This window comes from Asterias amurensis, chromosome 21 (genome assembly GCF_032118995.1).
Source record: "Asterias amurensis chromosome 21, ASM3211899v1".
Classification (NCBI taxonomy): domain Eukaryota; kingdom Metazoa; phylum Echinodermata; class Asteroidea; order Forcipulatida; family Asteriidae; genus Asterias; species Asterias amurensis.
Window position 1 is genome coordinate 11460584 of NC_092668.1, and position 21049 is coordinate 11481632.

General features: G+C 38.2%; 2 protein-coding genes across 2 annotated transcripts in view; one reads left to right on the forward strand and one right to left on the reverse strand.

Annotated features, from left to right (window-relative positions):
- The window catches only part of LOC139952785 (tetraspanin-17-like), a 29615-nt gene extending 23651 nt beyond the window's left edge, over positions 1-5964 (forward strand). The window contains exon 10 of the mRNA XM_071952000.1: positions 851-5964. Within this exon, the coding sequence (XP_071808101.1) occupies positions 851-922 (72 nt within the window). The 3' untranslated portion in view covers positions 923-5964. The remainder of the gene's footprint in view (positions 1-850) is intronic.
- Positions 5965-7560: 1596 nt separating this feature from the next.
- On the reverse strand, positions 7561-20946 carry LOC139953166 (stomatin-like protein 1). The gene is made up of 9 exons (XM_071952592.1): positions 20821-20946; positions 18568-19492; positions 17606-17712; positions 14794-14860; positions 13828-13910; positions 12002-12261; positions 11518-11612; positions 10797-11039; positions 7561-10303 (listed from the first exon to the last, which is right to left on the reverse strand). The coding sequence occupies exons 2-9, from the start codon at positions 18719-18721 to the stop codon at positions 10098-10100; spliced, it is 1215 nt and encodes a 404-aa protein (XP_071808693.1). The 5' UTR covers positions 18722-19492; positions 20821-20946; the 3' UTR covers positions 7561-10097.
- Between the last annotated feature and the right edge of the window lie 103 nt (positions 20947-21049).

Below are 21049 nucleotides of genomic sequence, written 5' to 3' on the forward strand. Positions count from 1 at the left end.
TAACTGGTGTGAAATAATAGGAAGAAACTATAAATAAATAAATAGTAACCTTGCGGGTATAACCATGTGTAAATCTTTTTTTTGCGCGAGTGTTGGCTCTGAGAAGAGCCAGTTTGGTCTCAACGTTTCGAACGGTATACTCTGCTCGTCTTCAGGAGAATGCTGCACTGCTTGGTGGTTGTTGAGCTTAAGTAGCACTGCAGTCGATTTCACGAAACGCTAGGATCAATCCTATCTCGAGTTAGGACGAGTAACCCGTCCTAACTTAGGATGGGTTCAATGCGTCCTACGTATTTGGATACGGAATTGAACCCGTCCCAAGTCCTAAGATTTATCTTAAGTTAGGAAGAGTGTGGTGAAATCGATGGCTGCATATATGGGCGGGAAAACTTTGTTTGTTATAAAATAAAATATGTCAATTTTGCATAAAGAATATGTTTTTTTAAACCCTGACATAGATGTGTACAAAGTACTGTATACTCTTTTACTGTCCCGAGTTCTGTATCCAAAACCATGGGCAAATTACTTGTGCGGGATTCAAACCCACAACTTTTGTATTTACATGTACATGTAAATCCCTGTTCATACCTTATGCGAAGTGAATTTTGGCGTCACGTGGCTATTTTCGAAGCAAATGTTGCAGGATAGTTCAACTGTTACAAAATTTGTATATGGCATTCGCATTCTTAGGAAGTACGGACTAGGCTTCACATAGGAGATTCCTAAACAGAAGGCTTCTTGGGGATTCTAAGACCAATCCACACACCAAGTCTTAAGTTAATATTATACGAAGTTCCAAGATCCGTCAACCATGATCACTAAAAGTTTCAAACGCTTTGAACATTTGTAGATTTTCGGCTTCTGCTTCTCAACGTCCCTGGTGAGTGACATCAAACGTCAGAAGTCAAAATGGCGGCATTAGACCACACGAGGGCCACGGACTCATCGGTCCCCCGCACACCCATCCCACTTCTAGTGTCACCTCTCACACGGAAGCAGCTAAGTTTTGAAATAATCGCATTATTAACAATTAAACACAGGTCACGTAAAGTACTTTTTCTACGGTAATTTTTATTGTAGATGTTTAAGGATTAAATTTTGTGGAAACCCCCCCCCCCCCCAAATAATGAATCATCCCACCCTAATGAAAGCACGAACATATCTTGGAAGAAATCATTCCATTTTGTCACGACCAGGAGTTCTTGTTTTGTATTGGAATTACATTTACTTCACACATAAAGTTTACTAACGCAATAAAACAGTTCACAGGGAATGCATTGATAAATGATTGTCAGAATTTTGCACCTTTTTTTTTTAGCAAGACCATTTTATAAGCAGGGGCTTGTTTATGGTACAAGGTTACTTTTTCGAAGACACTGGACACTATTGGTAATTGTCCAAGACTAGTCTTCACGGTTGGTGTAATCTCAACATATGCATTTAATAACAAACCTGTGAAAATTTGAGCTCAATCGATCATCGAAGTTGCGAGATAATAATGAAAGAAAAAACACCCTTGCCACACAAAGTTGTGTGCTTTCAGATGCTTGATTTCGAGACCTCAAATTCTAAATCTGAGGTCTCAAAATCAAATTTGTGGAAGTTACTTCTTTCTCAAAAACTACTCAGAAGGATCCGTTTTTCACAACGTTTTATACTATCAACAGCTCCCCATTACTCGTTACCAAGTAAGGTTTTATGCTAATAATTATTTCAAGTAACTACCAATAGTGTCCACTGCCTTTAATGAGTCAAAAATAACACAAAGAATTCTAATAGGATTCTTTTGGGTAGAGATACAACTCTAGCACTGGACACTATTGGTAATTACTCAAAATAATTGTTAACATAAAAACTTACTTGGTAACGAGCAACGAAAAGCTGTTGATAGAATAAAACATTGTGAGAGACATCTCCCACTGAAGTAATGTAGTTTTTGAGAAATAGGTAATTTCTCACTCAAATGTTAAAAGACTTCAGGCCTGAAGCCTTTTATTAGGCATCTGAAAGCACGCAAGTTTGTGCAACAAGGGTGTTTTATTCTTTCAATATTCTTTTGCAACTTCGATGACCAATTGAGTCAACAATTTTGTATATAGGTTTGTTATTTTATGCATGCTGAAATACACCAAGTGAGAGTACTAGTCTTTGACAATTACCAAAGTGGGACAGTGCCTTTAAATCCATTATTCAGTCCAATGACACATATCATGCTAACGTTTCAACATCACTTGTTATGTATTTTCATTTTGTTTATATACACAGCAGATTTGTTTATATGTTTTGTTGTTTGCAATTTAGAATTTAACACACAAATAGGTATTTGTACATTCCCAAGTCAAAATAGTAATGTATGCACTTTCAATGCATTTTGTTTTATGTGTTAGTATGTAACAGCAAAGAACACCAAGTGTAAAACAGATTTTGTTTATTTGATTTTTACAGAAGGGGGGGGGGGGGGCGATTGATTGATGGAATGTTCATATTGAGCCTTAGGAATAGAAGTATAATATCTCCTTAAGTTAGGACTTTCAACATTAAATGAAGTGTCATGTTTTGGGGCTCATTTTGCACAGAATTGAATCGAGATTGCTTTTTATGTTTTTAAATATACTATCATTTCCTTGTACAAAATTAATAATGTTTATTCGGTATTGAAATACTTCAAAGGGCAATAGATTAATGAACTCTTTGACCAAAGGTCAATAGATTAATGACCTCGGTAAGCATTTGAAATAGTAAGGTCATTTTAGTTCAATACACAGAGTGGAAATAGTTCATGCGCAGACCTATAGCAACATTCACTGAAGAATATTTTTATTTGTGTGATCATTTGAGTCTTTTGTATTATAATCAGCAGTCGACCCTCGTTATTAAGAGTTTCTGCTTTCATATAAAGAGTATATTCTTAAAGGAACATTACAGAATTGGTAAGAAAAAAAAATCGCAAAGATCACAGATTTACATAAAACTTACACGGTCTAATGATGATGATAAGAGAAAACGCCCCTCGAAATATTTCTGTCTGAAATTTCAAATTTTATGAGAAATAAATAATCTTATTTCGCGTGTGGAGTTTATCGCTCAGTGAGCGTTTTATTCATTTTTGTTTTGGCATCGATGCAATGCAAAATTTGTAACCGTTTTTTCATTATTCTCTCGAGACCCAGATGGCAGATCTATCTCAAACTTCTACAGGTTTGTAAATTTATGTTTATGATGGATTACATAAAGCGCTTACACTGCCAGCAACTGTTGTGTTATCAAAAACCAATTCTATAATGTTCCTTTAAGTCCTGAATACTTTGTGTTTTGGGGTTTGGTGTCCTCTCATAACAACTCAATCAATCAATCAATCTTGCACCGTATCCCGCAGGACGTTGGCTCCACAAATGTTCTTTTTCCACTCTTGCCTATCTTGCGCTCTTCGATGTTCCAGGTAGAACTGTTCATGATGATGTCATTTTCCCACCTCTTCCGAGGCCTACCCCGGCTATTTTTTCCAGTTACTGTTTCAAGTAGGATGCATTTTGGGAGTTTGTTGTTTTTCATTCTCATTATGTGGCCATTGGATCTTGTGGATGGGTGAAGTGATCAACTCTGGTGGATTACCACCAGCTGACGCAGCTCTCCTCCACACCTCCTCATTTCGCACCTTGTCTTGCCAGGAGATGCTCATGGTTTTGCGCAGGCAGCGCATTTGGAAAGCTTCTAACTTCTGATGGTCCAGGCTGCTATCTTGTTATCAAGAGCTAATTTGGCTAGTCCCCGCGATCTTGTTATAACGAGAGTCGACTGTTTACAAGTATTATATCCTTTGTACTTTTTAGTTAAGTTGTTCGTACAAAACATAAATTAATATAGATATTTTTTGCATGAGGCATTTTAGTTTCCCTCAAGAGAGTTATATTGGTTCAATTTTGATATCGTTAGGTTGGTTTTGAAAGCGACTATTTTAAGGGTTTTTCCTGGCAGTGAAGTTTCGTAACTCTCTGTATAGGTTTTGGTTTCAGACAGGGTTTTGTTTTAGCTACTTGTTCATGACAGGTGTGCCTATTTTGTTTATGGAGAATGCTCGATGTAAAACATGGTTATATAGTCAGTTGTGTTAATTAAAGGTAGGGCCTTAGATTGTTTTTTTTTCTTCATAGAAATAGAAGCTGGAGAACACTTAGTGCCACATTGTGCATGGGATTTCGTTGTGAGACCACTTTTATCGATGCGCGTAGGCCTCTTTTTTTTTTTAGGCCAAACAGTAGACGCCATGAACATTGACCAATTGAAAACACGTAGAAACTGTCTTGAACGTGTCACGTGATGATCATTTTGCCATACACTTGTGCTATGCGGTGCGATAAGCCACGTCCAAAGACGACGTACGGGGCAGATGAGCTCAGCGTTCTTCGGGTTCTATTTCCATGTTTTTTTGTCAACTAAATGCTAATATGTTGACCGATAATGTTGGGACGGTGGCAGGGTAAGGTTTTGTACACAAACACATGGCAAAACCGTCGTCATATTAGCTTTTATGTGGTTAAGAGTTGCACAATTTCCTGAAATTTTTTCTACAAAATTATGTAGAGAACACTGACCATGAATAATTGCAACTAAATAGAAACTGAATCCTAAAAATGGTACTGACAATAGGTGAGTGTAAGTGTGATACCACATGGAAACTGTTAAGGTTTAACACTTTCAACAGCTGTAGTGCAAGTAAGTTTTTATGGGAAAAAATAAAATATCAACCAATCTATGCCCTTACCTTAAAAACAGTTATGAGAACTTTTAAAAAGTTTTGTCAAATAATTTTTTAGATGGATGAAATGTTACTACGAGACTCTTTTTCATTGACCCCCTTCACATTATTATAGTTGTTTAAAAAAAAATGAAGATTCCACCGATTTCATGACATTTCTAATTAAAGGGAACACTTGTACCAAGTTTAGAAAGAAATATTCGACTTTGGCCTTCGTGAAAGGGGCAATTCCAATACGTAAGACATTTGTAAATTAATTTTTATTGGGTTTTTTTCCTGTAAATTTTCTATTATTCCACTTATCATTGTTTTGTAATGGGCTTTCCGCGCTCCGTTAAATTCTGTAATCACAGAATAATTAAGTTGTAATCATGGTAGCATTTCCTTTATTTGTGTATGTATCAAAAGTTTTGTTATTTTATAAATGAAATATATATCTTTTTTGTTTTCAGAGAGCCAAGTTTGAATTCCTACATTTTTGGTTTGAAGTCCAAGTGTACAAATGCATGAGCCAATCAGATAAGTAAAAAACAAACCTGTGATCGGGTCAGTGAGGTGACCAAGGGTCTCTCAATTAGAGACCATTAATACCCCCATTGGGTGAAAATTGTTCTAATATGGGTATAAGTATACCCGAATTGGGATAGTTTGACAGTGACTGAAGGCAAAACCCATCACTGCGCTCAAATGTACCCCTGATTGGTAACCATTTATCTCATTCGGAAAAGTGGGTTCCATCAGGGTATAAGTATACACCAGTTGGGATAGTTTGTTTGACAGTGACTGAGGTCACGGCACTCAAATATACCCTGATTGGTAACCATCAAAATTCTCATTTGGAAAAAGAGGGTTTCATCAGGGTATAAGTACACGTATACCCCAATAAAGATAGTTTGTTTGACAATGAATGAGGCAAAACCCATCACTACACCCAAATACACCCACATTGGCAAACAATATACCCATTGGCTGAACAGGGTTTCAAATCAGGGTAGATTTCCCCCAAACAGGCATATATATAACTGTTTATTACTCTCCAGGGTATATTTTATAAGGGCACTGGACACCTTTTGGTGAATGTCAAAGACCAGTTATGCATAAAATAACAAACCTGTGAACATTTTGACTCAGTTGGTCATCAAAATTGCAAAAGAATAATGAAAGAAAAAACAACCTTGTTGCACAAATGTGTGTGCTTTCAGATGCCTTAAATAAAAGACTTCAGGCGTGAAGTCTTTTAATATTTGAGTGAGAAGCTACGTGGGAGCATGTTCTCACAATGTTTTATGCTATCAACAGCTCTCCATTGTTGTTTTCAAGTAAGTTTCAATGCTAACAGTTATTTTGAGTAATTACCAAAGGTGTCCAGTGCCATTAAGCATTTGTTTACAGAAGTTGCTTCCTTATTGACAAACATTTTTACGCCTCTTTCGCATTAGGAATTTAATCAAACTATGGAATTGTTTATGTAAATAAATGCACATTTTAGTAAATAATATGAATTATACACCTGTGTGATATTTATTGTAATTTCTTTTTAAAGCCACAGGGAGATGTCTTAATCTACTTTTCTTGCTAAGGAAGCATGTGGGGTTGAGCAGATAAGAGCACCGAACTCAAGCTCTGGTGTTTCTGATCAGCTGAGTGTGGGTTCGAGTCCCGGTCAAGACACTTGTGTCCTTAAAGTCACTGGACATTATTGGTAATTAATGTCAAAGACAAGTCTTCTCACTTGGCTTTATATCAACATACGTCGGAGTTGCGAGAGAACAAGGACAGAAAAAAAAACACCCTTGTCACACGAAGTTGTGTTCTTTTAGATGCTTGATTTCGAGACCTCAACTTCTAAACTTGAGGTCTCAAAATCAAATTCGTGGAAAATTACTTTTTTCTCGAAAACTACGTCACTTCAGAGGGAGCCGTTTCTCACAATGTTTTATATTATAACACCCCTTGCAAGTATTCTGCCTGCTCATTGGTTTAGAGCGCGTCACATGACATGTCTTAGTTTTGCTAGACGACGGCCGTCGGTTTGCCATGCGCTAGTCCGAAGACTAGCACATGGCGCCGTGCGCTAGTCCGACAGACTAGCACACGGCGTGCAGTACCCAGACGTCCGTTGCGTGTACGAGTATGACAAATTAATAGTCTGTAACCATTTCCGATTGCACGACACTACATGCAACACATTCAGTAAAAGTGTTTGCAATCTGTATTCGCGTCGTCCGTGGATTGTAGCATTTAGGTCTGTAACTTAATAATAATAGTACAGTGTTTAGAAATGTTTGGGGTGTTATAAAACAAATATTGACTGCTTTTACTCGTGCAATGGTTAAAAACTATGACTCCCTCGGTGATCCCCGGAGCGTTCTATTTTCCCTCGGCTTCGCCTCGGGAAAATAGAACGCTACAGGGATCACCTCGGGAGTCATAGTTTTAACCATAGCACTCGAAGCAGTCAATATTTGTATACTATCAACCTCTCCCCATTACTCGTTACCAAGTGAGGTTTTATGCTGATAATTATTTTGAGTAATTACCAATAGTGTCCAGTGCCTTTAAGCAAGACACTTACTTACAACCATTATTGTTTCGTCCTTCGGATGGGACATAAAGCTGTGGGTCCCGTGTGTTGTGAATGCAAACCAAGTGCACTTTATTGGCAAGAGAAAGAGTCCGCCCTGGTGGTCCTGGTTTGATCGACAGCATATTGCGCTACAGCACCTTGCAAAGCATTTCATGGCGCTATGTAAAGGAATAGGTCTTCAACATGTAGCGCCACATCGGAAAATACTAACATTAAATGGGGACCTCACAGTGATATGCGCAATATAGGAATAGTTTAATACATAATGATGTAACTCAAAGGGGTCAACAACTCCAACAAATTGTTCTGAATAGTATTTTTGATTTGAATTAATTGTGAAATTTTATTGCATCACCTAATTATCTGCACACAATGTAACTTGTACTTCTATTTTACAATTATTGAATGCATGTGAAATGGAGAAAGCCAGGGGTACGTTTTCCCGGTCATAACCGAAAACTGTTTTGATTGATGGCCAGTGATCAATTAACAGCAAGTTCAACCGAAACCGTTATTGGGTAACGACCGCAAAAAGGCACCCCAGATTGCACCTTATTCTGCAATCTGCACAAATAAAACCTCTAAATAATTGTTTTTCAATACACACATACATGTAGATCCTTGTCATTTGAATTTTTTTTTCACAATGAACACAAAATAGACACAGAAACTAAAAAAAGAAAATTCCTCCACCCTTATGAAAAATACCTTTGTTTTGTTAGGCAAAGGGCAGGAGCAATTGTTTTGGAAATGCAGGTCAAAGCTTTTGCTGCAAAGTTTCTCAATCATGCTATATTGATAAAAAAAAAGGACTCCTATATCAATATAGGATTCCTATATTTTTCATATAGGAGTAATATATTTATCAATACAGGAGTCCTATATTTATCAATATAGGACTCTTATATTGATACAAAATATAGGAGTCCTATATCAATATATGACTTCTTTATTTATCAGTATACAGCTCCTATGTTTATCAATATAGGACTCCTATATTAAATTTTGGACCGTCAAGCATTTAGGCAGTAGAAACATTGGCCAAAAAGAATGCATGCGGCTCCAATCACATGACAAGCATCCATGAAGGCGGGATTTAAATTAATTTTGTTTTTAATGATCAGAGTCGTTTTATGTATCAAAATTTTAAACTACTTTAGCGTTCACATTTACAAAAATACACAAGTATATTAAACAAGTACTTACATGCACTCATACCTGGGCACAATTTTAGAGAGCTGTTAAGCAGAAAAAGTAGCTAAGAACAACACAACTTATGCTTACCGGAGTAAGGTTACCAGCCAAACTACAATGTCACATGTACAATTTAGGACTGGTATCCTGCTCATTTCTGCTTAGCAGCTATATGAAAATAGGCCCTAGTGCTTTCTATTTTGATTGATTCATAATGAAGGGAAGCTGCTGCAAAAAAATTATATGTTTTTTCTTAATTTTAATAGCACTTGCAAGATGCACCACTTGCAAGATGCACAACACTTAACAAACATTTTATTTGTTGCATCCATCTAGAGAAATCTTTAAGAGTTTAAGTAATTTTTGTAACACAAAACACAATGTCCACAGATTAATGGTTTGAAGATAATTATACAAAAAAAAGCTTCCTCTAAATTTTAACTTGCTGAGGGGTAAGTTTTTTTTAAATGAGTAAAACGATTAAAGAAACATGATTTTTTTGACTTGTTTTACTAATTTCTCATAAATTACAGCACCACAGCAAGTTATATTTCAAGGGAAGCGGACAATGTGTTTTGTGTCCTACAAAAAAGGCCAAAATCCTTTAAGTTGTTCTTTCCTTTGACCCTGTAGTTAAGAATCTCCCATAGCCTTTGTACACAAAATTTCTTGTGGAGCACCAAGTCTTTAGAATTCCCCTATGGAGACATTTTGTTTTCCCTTTTCTGTTTTGTTCCCAGTCACCATAAGATACATAGTGAGTATGAAATTATCCAGTCATGTAATACTTCAACACAGCACGGAAAATGACAAGATTTTCTACTGCACGTAAAAAGCCTCAAGTAGCTTTCGTTGTGATTATTTTTATGTCTTACAAGCTTGATCTACTTTGCATCTAGAGATGAAATTACCTTCTAAATAATTCGCACAGTTGTTTTAGTTTCCTTTACCATATTAAATGTTGAAACCTTAAGACAGATGAACTACACTTAACAAACACCTGTAAGTTTATCATGAAAGCTAGTCCAGTCGCCGTTACAGTGTACATTGTGTGTGAAATACTTAGTACATTAAATACGGTTCGTACTCGCACAGAACAACTACACACAGAACAACTACAAGTTGGGGGTAGTGCATGTGCGCTGTATGGGTATACTTCCGACCTTTACCTTTGGGAGGTGGTGTTAGAAAAAACACAAATTTTTCCTAGGGTACCATGTGTTATTTTTTGGTCCACCGTAACATTGAGCATGAGTGAAACACAAGACACAACTTGCCAAACTCTTCTGGTAGTTTGTGGCGGTTTGAGAAGTAACAGGCAGGGCGGTTTGGGACAGTTTGAGAAGTAATAGACAGGGCGGTTTGAAGGGTAACAGGCAGGGCGATTTGGGACAGTTGAAGAAGTAATAGACAGGGCGGTTTGAGAAGTAAAGGGCAAGGCTGTTTGGGGCAGTTTGAGAAGTAACAGGCAGGGCACTTTGGGGGTGTTTTGGGATTGAAAAGGGTTACATTCTCCAAATCTCTAACAAGCTTTTGAAACTATTGAAATTGCTTCAAAGTCTAGCAACTACTACTTTGTAGTTTCTGCATGACAGCGTCGAGTTTCATTGCGACGGATCTGTCGCCTTCCACCTGCAGTCTCCCTGTCATAAATGCCATGTAGGGTCGGACTTGCCCGGTGAACATGGCATGCAGGTCAGAGGTCGCCATGGTGAGAGTAACATCCGGTGGAAGTAAGGGCTCACCAGTACCGGCATCACCAAACCCTGAAGGTATAAACAAAAAATTTCTCCTAAATCTCTTGCTCCGCAAATCTTTTTTCCAAAGGTGAATATTTATTTTAATGCTTTACATGGCGTGGAAAATAAGAAGTAACTATAACTTTTGGGTACAACCAAATGTGCATCACTCCCTCTCTGCATTCTCCTGACGACGAGCAGAGTCAAATGCTCGAAACTTTGAAACTACATTAGCTCTTTGAAGGGCCTTGTGTACAAATTATACGGGCAACTTGGATGCAACCACTCGCAGTGCATGCTACAGGACCACATTGGTAGCACCAAATGAATTTTTCAAACGATGTCTTTTGATCCCCAAGACAATGGATTCTCTTCTTGGGGATTGCCTGGAACTTGTTGCCTGTAAATTGCCTCAAGTCAAAGAGCCTCTAGAGCTAACACTCATCCAAAAAAAGATGACTCATGTTTGTACTCGCAACTTTTCTGTTTACATAATATTGTTGTCTCATTATTAACTCACCACTCTTTAAATCCAGGAAAAACGTTCCTCCGTTCTCCCCCGTGACGACGAATTTGTACACAGCTCCAACTTCTTCAACGAGGGACTTGGTGAGAAGTGGTCTGACTGATGAGATGAGCTCCCTGGGGCTTGTCGTAGCAGGCTTTGAGGAGGGAACATGTGGGGCGTGGTGTGGCAGAGATGGGGCTAGAAGAATTGGGGCAATTTGTGATACAGGTCCTGTCCCCAGGAGGTTGGTCATAGCTAAGGTAAAGAGAGAGAGATCAAATATTTAAATCTTAAATCCATTCTTGGACAAGTTGAACCAAAGCATTACTCTGTCATAAGGATTAGTTCACAAAGTAGCTGGAGTTGTGCGTTTACTTTTATTCACTGGACACTATTAGTAATTACTCAAAATAATTGTTAGCATAAAAACTTACTTGGTAACGAGCAATGGAGAGCAGTTGATAGTATAAAACATTGTGAGAAACGGCTTCCTCTGAAGTACGGTAGCTTTTGAGAAAGAAGTAATTTCTCACTCACATATTAATAGACTTCAGGCCTGAGAAGCTTTTTAAGGCATCTGAAAGCACGCAAATTTGTGCAACGAGGGTCCAATTGAGTACGAATCGTCACAGGTTGGTTATTTTATGCATATGTTGGGATACACCAAGTAAGAAGGCTGGTCTTTAACATTAACCAAATGTGTCAAGAGCCTTTAAAGATCGAGTCCACTTACGTGAAGTTTGACCCGACACAAGTTGGCTGAAGATACTGCCGAGTTTGTCAATGCTGACTCCAGCCACTGCCTCCTGTACGACTGTCACTTGAGATCTACAAAGAGAAAAAAAAATAGTGTCTAAGAAATGCTTCTTGCTTTAAGAAGTAACTTAAAATAAAACTAGACATATTGCGTCTGTGGACAAACATAACTAATCGCTGATGACGGCAATTTGTTTACAAAGGTATTTATGAACAGTTTTTGTCAAAAATTGTACAAAAACAAAAGCTGTTTTGTTTGCTGCGCGAAACAGCTTTTATTCCACAGTCACTTGTGAAGTTGAAACTTTCACATGTGACTTTTATTGTAACATTGTTTATAATTTCGCTTATAATACATCAGCATCACGGTGACAAAACCAATCTATGACCCTGCCGCTAAGTTTGTTTGTCTTCAATGCTTATTATGAGGGGAAAATAAAAATAAAAAAGGTTCCACTTACAGTTCCACTCTGCTAACCTCAACGCCCCATTTATTGGTCGTTTCGTTCATCTCGTTCTGCATGAGCTCATGAATGTACGCCTTCTCATTCTCAATCACCTTCAACGATCGTGAACTGAGTATGCCCAGTAGGATAGTCTGCGCGAGCATGCGCGTAGAGTGGTTCAGATCCTGGACGCTTGCGATAGACAGAGCGACGTCGGTGGTCCGGAAGTAGATGGTGGCGCCGACAGAAATAGCTGCACCATCAGCTGTGATAAGCTACAACAAATGAAAAAGGAGTTTATAGATGTTAAATTTGCATCAGGGACGGGGACAAAGATTTTGGTTTTAATCATATTGACCCCTTGCACACGCATCACACGCGGCGACTGATGCCACGCTCACCGTGTTGGTGGACAGTTAGGTTTAGGTGTATTAACGCCCCGTCGCCTAAAATGCGCACTTCACTGCATAACGAACAGCATAGAGTTATATGTTAAAACGCACAGTGAAATTGCCCACCAGTATGGCGCATTCAAGATTTTTTTGATGATGACGTCGGGTGAATTGGGGCAATAAAGCGATGTGTGTTAGCGCTGTATACTCATCACTGTCAAGATGAAGTTAAATAATAATAATATTTGGTTTTTATATAGCACTTTATGTACCATTCTCAAAGCGCTTCCAACATTATTACCCCTGACCACCAGCTCATTTAATTCCTTAAACCATCTCAGCTCTCTGGGGAGTAAACAGCCTGTGCCGCCAAATATGTAGCGCACTAAGCTAAACCAACCACAAGAACCATCTCTGCCCTATCAGGTAATAATAATAATAATAATAGCTAATTCTTATATAGCGCATTTCATAACTGAAAAAAAATACCAATGCGCTTAACAAAAAACAAAAGGCAAACAATAAAGCAACCAATAACAAAAAAATACGCTAACAAAATGCAAACGAAAGGATTAAACTGAACAGAAGGCAATAGAAAACAAATGGGATTTGAGCAGAGTTTTGAATTGTTCCATGCTCTGTGGAGAGCGGATGTAGCCAGGAAGAGAGTTCCAAAGTTGGGGGGCGGCACTAGAGAAAGTCCTTGAACCGAAGGATTTAGTTCGAACGGGTGGTATGGTGAGAAGATGTTGTGATGATGAACGGAGTGGACGGGCTGGTACATAAGGGATGATGAGGTCAGACAGGTAGCTAGGGCATGTTCTATGGATTGCTTTAAACGTAGTGATGAGGAGCTTGTATTGAATTCTAAAAGAGATGGGAAGCCAGTGTAATTCTTTCAGAACCGGAGTGATGTGTTTGCGCTTAGTAGAACGTGAGACCAGACGGGCAGCGGAATTCTGGATACGTTGAAGTTTAGCTATGTCTTTTTGGGGAATGTCAAACAAGAGAGAGTTGCAGTTATCCAGAAGGGAGCTTACAAATGAGTGGACCAGAATCTCTGTAGTTTGTTTATCGAGAAGATGGCGTACCCATTTACCCATTTACCCCTGGGTGGAGAGAAGCAATCATAGTAAAGTCTCTTGCTCAGGGACACAAGTGTCACAATCGAGATTTGAACCAACACCCTGCTGAACAGAAACACCAGAGCTCGAGTTAAAGGCAAGCCTTGAAACAGCCCACGGCACCCAAAGCAATTGCTGTGGTGCCCTGCGCAAGGCTCCTTTATGCAAATTTACAGTTTCCTCATACAGATACCCGCCCCCCCCCCCCCCCCCAACCAGAGGGAAATTGCTGAGCCCCTTCAAGAGCAAAGTTAAAGGCTTATAACACTTAATTGAATTGAATCGTGTTGAATTTAAAACTCTTTCTGCGTCTTTTTATACATACCTGCTGAGGAGGCACATTGAAAGCCTTTGTTCTCATGTCAACCCGACGCCATTTATCAATGAACGGTAAAACCAACACAATACCTGCATTACACAAAGCACAAATTACATTGAAAAATGATATCATGATATTTCGATGGCATCTCATGGCCAAGCGGTCTACCTGGACCCAATGGCTCTGCTTACCGTAAGCACAGAATTGGCGCTTACGGAAGCAGGGAGTTCTGTGCTTACGTCAAGCATATTTCATGGATATTTCGGCTTGTACACGTGCGTTCTCCACCTCACTTGGCATTCTGCAGAAACTTGACGCTTGCAATTAAGCAGAGAATGGTGAATGTAAGCGCAGAATTCGGCGGTAAGAGCCATGAAATTGGGCCCTGATCTCATGCTTGTTGTGTTGTCATTCAGCACTTAAAGGCAGTGGACACTATTGGTAATTGTCAAAGACTAGCCTTCATAGTTGGTGTATCTCAACATATGCATAAAATAACAAACCTGTGAAAATTTGAGCTCAATCGGTCACCGAACTTGCGAGATAATAATGAAAGAAAAGACAACCGTGTCTCACAAAGTTGTGTGCTTTCAGATGCAAGTTGATTTCGAAACCTCATCTAATTCTGAGGTCTCGAAATCAAATTTGTGGAAAATTACTTCTTTCTCGAAAACTACGTTACTTCAGAGGGAGCTGTTTCTCACAGTGTTTTATACTATCAACCTCTCCCCATTCCTCGTTACTAAGTAAGGTTTTATGCTAATAAATATTTTGAGTAATTACCAATAGTGTCCACTGCCTTTAACAACACTCTGCTAGAGGCGAATCGTCAGGCCATTAACCATGTTTAGCATTTATACCATAGGTCCTTAGGTAAGTATTTTGCAACAGCTACGTCTACTTTCTCATAATTGTTTTTTTAAATAGTGGGGAAAGCAAGTCGATAGTGGGGGGGGGGGGGGGGCTAATTACCTGGACCTTTTGGTGGCTGAAGTCGTCCAAGTCTGAAGACGACTAACCTCTCAAACTGCTGAAGCCTCTGAAAGCCAAATATATAAAACATTTAAAGTCTTAATTAAAAGTCATGAAGAATTTGCTGTTGTCTTTGACCAGTTATCATTATCAAACATAATAATTATACCTTTGAAAGAAGAAACGTTTTATTGTTTAAATCTGGGCTACTTAACCTTTCTGGGGTAAAGGAAAACACAAACCCGATGGTTTACTTTACAAAAAAGCTTAAGCGCAAGACCTGTAAAAAAAACATGAAGCTCATCGAAAATTTATGACTTTAATCCTATGTTAAGAGAATGTGTTTTTAACATAAAGTTCCCTGCCCCCAAGTCAAGTAATACAATATGACCACACGGGTCATGATTTAATCAAGAAATCTCACCAAGGGAAAAAGAGAGAAAGAATGAATTACATGTACCCTCCCTCCAATCTCAGTAGCCCACTAAAAAATGCATAATATTGAAAATTGACAATGCTACTGCTTTATACGCGAACCCATCCTCCCAAAATGTCCCATGAGAGAGCCATCTCATTTCGTTAACAACTCCGCGGGGGAAAAGCGTACAGAATCGGTTCCGTTTTAATCATTTGCAACGACGCCTGGAGATCACAGGAGCCAGGGTTCAAGCCCTACTCCGATAAATCTCTAGAGGTTTAGGGAAAGGGTTAAGGTCCTCGAAACATAGTCTCTTGACAATCTTCTTTGTTGCCATGGTAATCATTAAAGGGAACATCACATTATTGATAAAACTATGACCTTATCCAAGCTGACTCTTTTCAGATTTCCAAGAGACCTTTAAAGACGAATTTCTTTGAAATTTTATTTCTGTCACTATTGCTCTATGTATTTCATTTCATTGTTTTAAGTTTGGTGTTGTGCATAGAGGCTCATAAATATGTATTATTATTGTTAATAGTGTTACAAGTATGTTACAACAGTAAGTTAACCCGATAGCTTTGAAGCTTAAAAGTCATTAATACAGGACTGATCTAGAGCTGACAAAAAAGGCACAGTGTTCATATTTCGGGTGATCAGACCAAAAATAATGAACATTTTTGCTAAGGCCTAATCAGTTGTGTGAGTTTTCAGCATGTTGCTTTCTTTTCAGGGAGAATTTTTTTTTAAAGAATTAGTATGAACTTAATAATCAGTAAGCTTTTCGACTAAATGTTAACATTTTTTATCCCAACCAAATTTGTGTTTAATACCTTCGAGAAAAATAATGAACGTTAATATTGTAATCAATTAATTTATGACAAAAATGTTTCAAACACAACAAGCCAAATAAAGAGTTGCGTACACACTCTGAACAACCAGTCACAATGTTCCCCTCTCAGAAATATTCATTATTAACAGGACCCTTTTAACAAGTACTCCTTTTTAAAAGTTACAACATACTGTGACATCTTTAAGGACTTGGGCATTAAGGACTATGTACTAGGCATTAAACAACCTCCCCTTGGCTTCTGCAGGAACTCTTTATTTTTCTTGAAGTTCAAATTTAATTTCTTCAAGTTGGTCGATAATTTAATTAAAAACTTTCTGGGTGGCCTGGGCCTTCCCCTTCAGGTTTTAAACGTGTATGTTCAGTGTGTAAGCCCAAAGGGTTTTTAACAGATGTTTCATTGAATGATGATAGTTTTGGCCAGAAACGGTGAAACCAGTGTGATTACAAATTGAATTACTTGGTATTATTACTTAAAGGAACACGTTGCCTTGGTTCGGTCGAGTTGGTCTTTGAAAAGCGTTTGTAACCATTTTTTATGAAATGCATATGGGTAGAAAGATGTTGTAAAAGTAGAATACAATGATCCACACAAACATGCCTCGAAATTGCGTGGTTTTCCTTTTACCTTGTCGACTAACACGTCGGCCATTTATGGGGGTCAAAATTTTGACTCCCATAAATGGCCGACCATGTTAGTTCGCACAGTAAAAGGAAAACCACGCAATTTCGAGGCAAACTTGTGTGGATCATTGTATTCTACTTTTAAAACATCTTTCCAACCATATGCATTTTATAAAAAACGGTAACAAACGCTTCTGTTGCATTTTATAAAAAACGGTTACAAACGCTTTTGTTTCGACCAACTCGTCCGATCCAAGGCAACGTGTTCCTTTAATAATATTATAAATTGTTTGTACATGGAGAGGAGCACAGAGGCAACAACGTTGATTGCCCCCATGCCCCTGGTCATTGCCTTGGTGCCCTTGAAATGCTCCAGTAGAAATTTACAATTTTCTCTTAGGGTGTCCTTTACCAAGGAGTGGACCCAAGTGGAAAGAGTTTGATTAATGTTTGGCCTTGGATTAAGGAAATGCCACACAACAGACCATCTAGAAACTGTCACAAAAAAACAACCTAAAAAGAGTCACAGTTAACAAAGACTGCTACAAGTTTTCACTATACCCATACACAATCCCAGAATGAAACCTGATACCAACTGATATGAAAGAGACGACGAATTTAAAATACTTCAAAACCAGACTTGACGCCATAAACCTCGGAAATCTAACACAAAAAGCCCATTTCAAAATCTAGGAAGCCTGCACGAGCATGCATGACAAACTGTGTGTTTAAAAAGCCTTCCAAGGTGTTTTCATGCAGTATAATTTCTGAAGATTCTGAAAAAGATTAGGAAAACTAATCCTTTTTTTTTAAGTGTGTCAGAACATGTTACCACAACCAGTTTGAACAGTGATTTAGGGCCAGTAAGAGCTATTTATGATTATAGAGTAAACATTCCAACAGATATGGAACAAACTTACCTTAACAGCGACAAAGCATGTGATTGGGAAGGTTAGGAACACAAAAAAACAACTGAGAGCAACGACAACAGATGAGCAGATACGAGTGAAGATTGGTGGATCGTATGCTAAAATAGAACCACAAAAGTTTCAACATATTAGCTTCATAATGTATAAATGTACTGCAGTTATAAATAATTGAACAGGCCTGATATTTCACGGAGGCAACAAAGGCGATTGCCCCAATGCCCTTGAAATGCTCCAATAAAAATGAAAAATGTCCTCATAAGGGTGCCCTTTACCAGGGAGAAAATGCCTTGGTGCCCTTGCCCTTTAAACAGTGAAGCATACAGGCCTGGGTAATAATTTTCTTGGTGTCAACTTAAAGGACTTGGGTACCTTTTCAAAATGTCCATAGATTTACATTAAACTTACAGGGTTTGAAGAAAATGATAGTGGAAAGCTTCCCTTCAAATATTACTTACCGAGGTGCTGTAGTTTTTGAGAAATGAGTAAAACAATGTCATGAAAATACGTTTGTAAATGATTAAAATAATTTTCGTCTCATGAGACGAAAATTATTTTCATGACATTGTTTTACTCATTTCCCAAAAACTACAGCACCTCAGCACGTAATATTTTCAGGGAAGCTTTCTACTATCATTATCTTCAAACTGTGTAAGTTTAGTGTAAATCTGTGGACATTGTGTTTTTTGTCCTACAAAAGTTACATAGACCCTTTAAACAGAATTTTACCAACAGAGCTATGTGTTAGAGAATGGTAAAGCGCTGGCACGTTTAATTCAAATGTCACAGGTTCAAGTCCCACTCAGTCAAATTATTGTGCAACCCATTTTTTCCTATTCATCACCAACTTAGTTTCCCTGTGTGGTTAACTTGATTTTTTTTGCTAGTACTTCTTAGGCCAACTCGTATTTTATTTAAGTACATTTTGGTGGAACTTATCACTAAAATTCACTTACATCTCTCTTCCTCCACATACGGTGGGACAGCCTTGCTGTACGTAAACGCCGACTCAAAATTAAACGGGGAACTGAAATCAATGGCGACCTGGTCATGTGACATTGAAACCCAGTCGGCCCGCGGCAGGCGACTATACTTGACGGACGACTTCATCTTCACTATGGATTGCGACAAAACTGTTGATGTTTCGGTCGCTCTTAATTCCAAAATGAGTATACCACCTTTCAATTTCACTTAATCAATCAATTCGCTCGGTCGAGTGAGAAGATAAATAATAATTTATGACTCTGACTTGCGATCGGGTTCTTTCAGTAAACAGTCCGGTGAATGGTTGTCCCCTCTTCCATCATTTCTCGTTCTGAAAAACAGTCCCCTTCCTGGTTTCCGAAAACGTCAAATCGACGGCAAACAGTTTGTAACATCAGTGAGGTAAATATAAGTACTGCAGAATATCATCTGCTGATCACACTCCTAGTATCATCACTCTGGTAGTATTTGAAGACGCCAAGCAAGCTACGGCAACGCACCCAGACCACATCTCATCTGATTGCGTCGAGATTGAATTCACCACAGAGGCACTGTTTCCTGTGCTGATGAAAGCCTGATTACACCCTGTATTGTAAGTCGTTCCGCTCGTCTCCTTTAAAGTCTTTGCGACTAATCAAATTAATCCATCCCACAGTTGGAGAAGTGATAATTATTTCACGCTAGGCTGAAGACGACTGTCTGTTGATGAAAAAAAGCTTCTGAACACTGACAGCGTAATCATGTAGGTTTTTCCAATCAGTCAAACTCTATGATTGTGAGGGAACATTTGTGATGGTTAGTTGACAGCATGACAGACTGTATGTTTAGAAAGCCACTCCAAGCGTTTTTATGCGGTAGGGCCTTTACATTTCTGAAGGTTCTGAAGATAAACACCGCCTAGAATGAAATAAAAAATCACAGGTTAGTGTGAAACTGTAATACATAAACATACTACAAAACTAAAACTTATAATTTGTTAAATAAAAGTAGGATCATAGATTGACAACTACTCCACAAATTAATGACCAACCAACTTTTTAATGAGAAGCAACCTATAGCTAGTTTTGAGTATACTAGTTTGAGAAAGGACTCATTTAACATCGGCCTTTAATATCGTAATCGCTATAGTATTAATGGCGACTAAGTAAAAATAAGACCCATGTTAAAGGAGAGGAATAACGGCAGAACAAGTTGGGCTACGGAACAGAGATTGGGTTGCATCCGCTGTCACTTCCCATCCCTTAAAAACTTGAATGAATTCAACATTCTTCTGAAAATACAGCGATAGTTTTTGCTGTTTTCTCAGCAAGAAGTAGACACTGTAATATTCAGCTGAATATTCATATGTGACTTTGCAGCATTAGCACAACCTGATTTATTAACAATAAACAATCATAGTAACAAAATTAGTATTATCTTCAAGTACGCGCTAATCCTCCAATCAGATTGGCAGAACGGAGTGGTGATAAAAACCTATATTGCAAGGCTAATATCACTACCATGCGTCTTGTGTGTTCTATGTCACGCGCCAAGTTTGCTTGAAGATAAATTCGTTATCACACGCGCGCTCGTGGAAATACGGAAAATATAGCACGTCTGCGTTCCATATCCAACTCGGCCTTCAGCCTCGTTGGATATGGAACGCAGAAGCGCTATATTTTTCCGTATTCCACTCACGCTTGTGTGATAACTTTATAATGTACGATGACCCTACAAGTACAATAGTACATTAAAATAAAGATTTTAACAAGAAAGTATGATTATGAAGAAGAGAAAAAAAGGAAAACATTGTAAATGTGTTGGTCCACAGCAACCAGGATACATGCAAAAGTCTGTCTGTCGGTTTTTTGTGGTCTTGTTTTCATAATTATTGTGTTATTAATTTTTTCCTGTATTATTGCATGTTTATTGTATGTAGCCATGCAACCCAGCTGCGCCACAGCAAAAAAATCAAGAAATCAAATGACCAAGAATGACCACAGACTGGCAAATATCTTCCAAACAGTAGAAATAAAATAAAGAAATGTCATAATAGATGTTAAATTTGCATCGGGGATAAAGAATGTTAATTTTTTGTTTTTCCCCAAACACCGAAATGTCAACAAAACAAATGCGTGACACTGACTGACAGGGCAGACGATCTTCCAAATTGGACGATAGCCTGACGATGATGATATGATGCTGGGCTTCAATTCAATCATCCAACATGGAAGACTATCGCTTACCTTGTTTTACGATGAAGTTCCGCATCTGAATTTCGGAGGAATGAAAAAGACAAGAACTATTCCCTTTTTTTCCACGCACGATCAACAAACATACATGACTGTATTTTTGCCTTCCACTAATTTGAAGGGGCGCCCTCTGTTGATCAAATAATAATTATTTTCGTATTGATTTAACCTTTAAACTTCGAACCAAGACATGACGTCAGAATATTTGTCTAATGTGATTGGT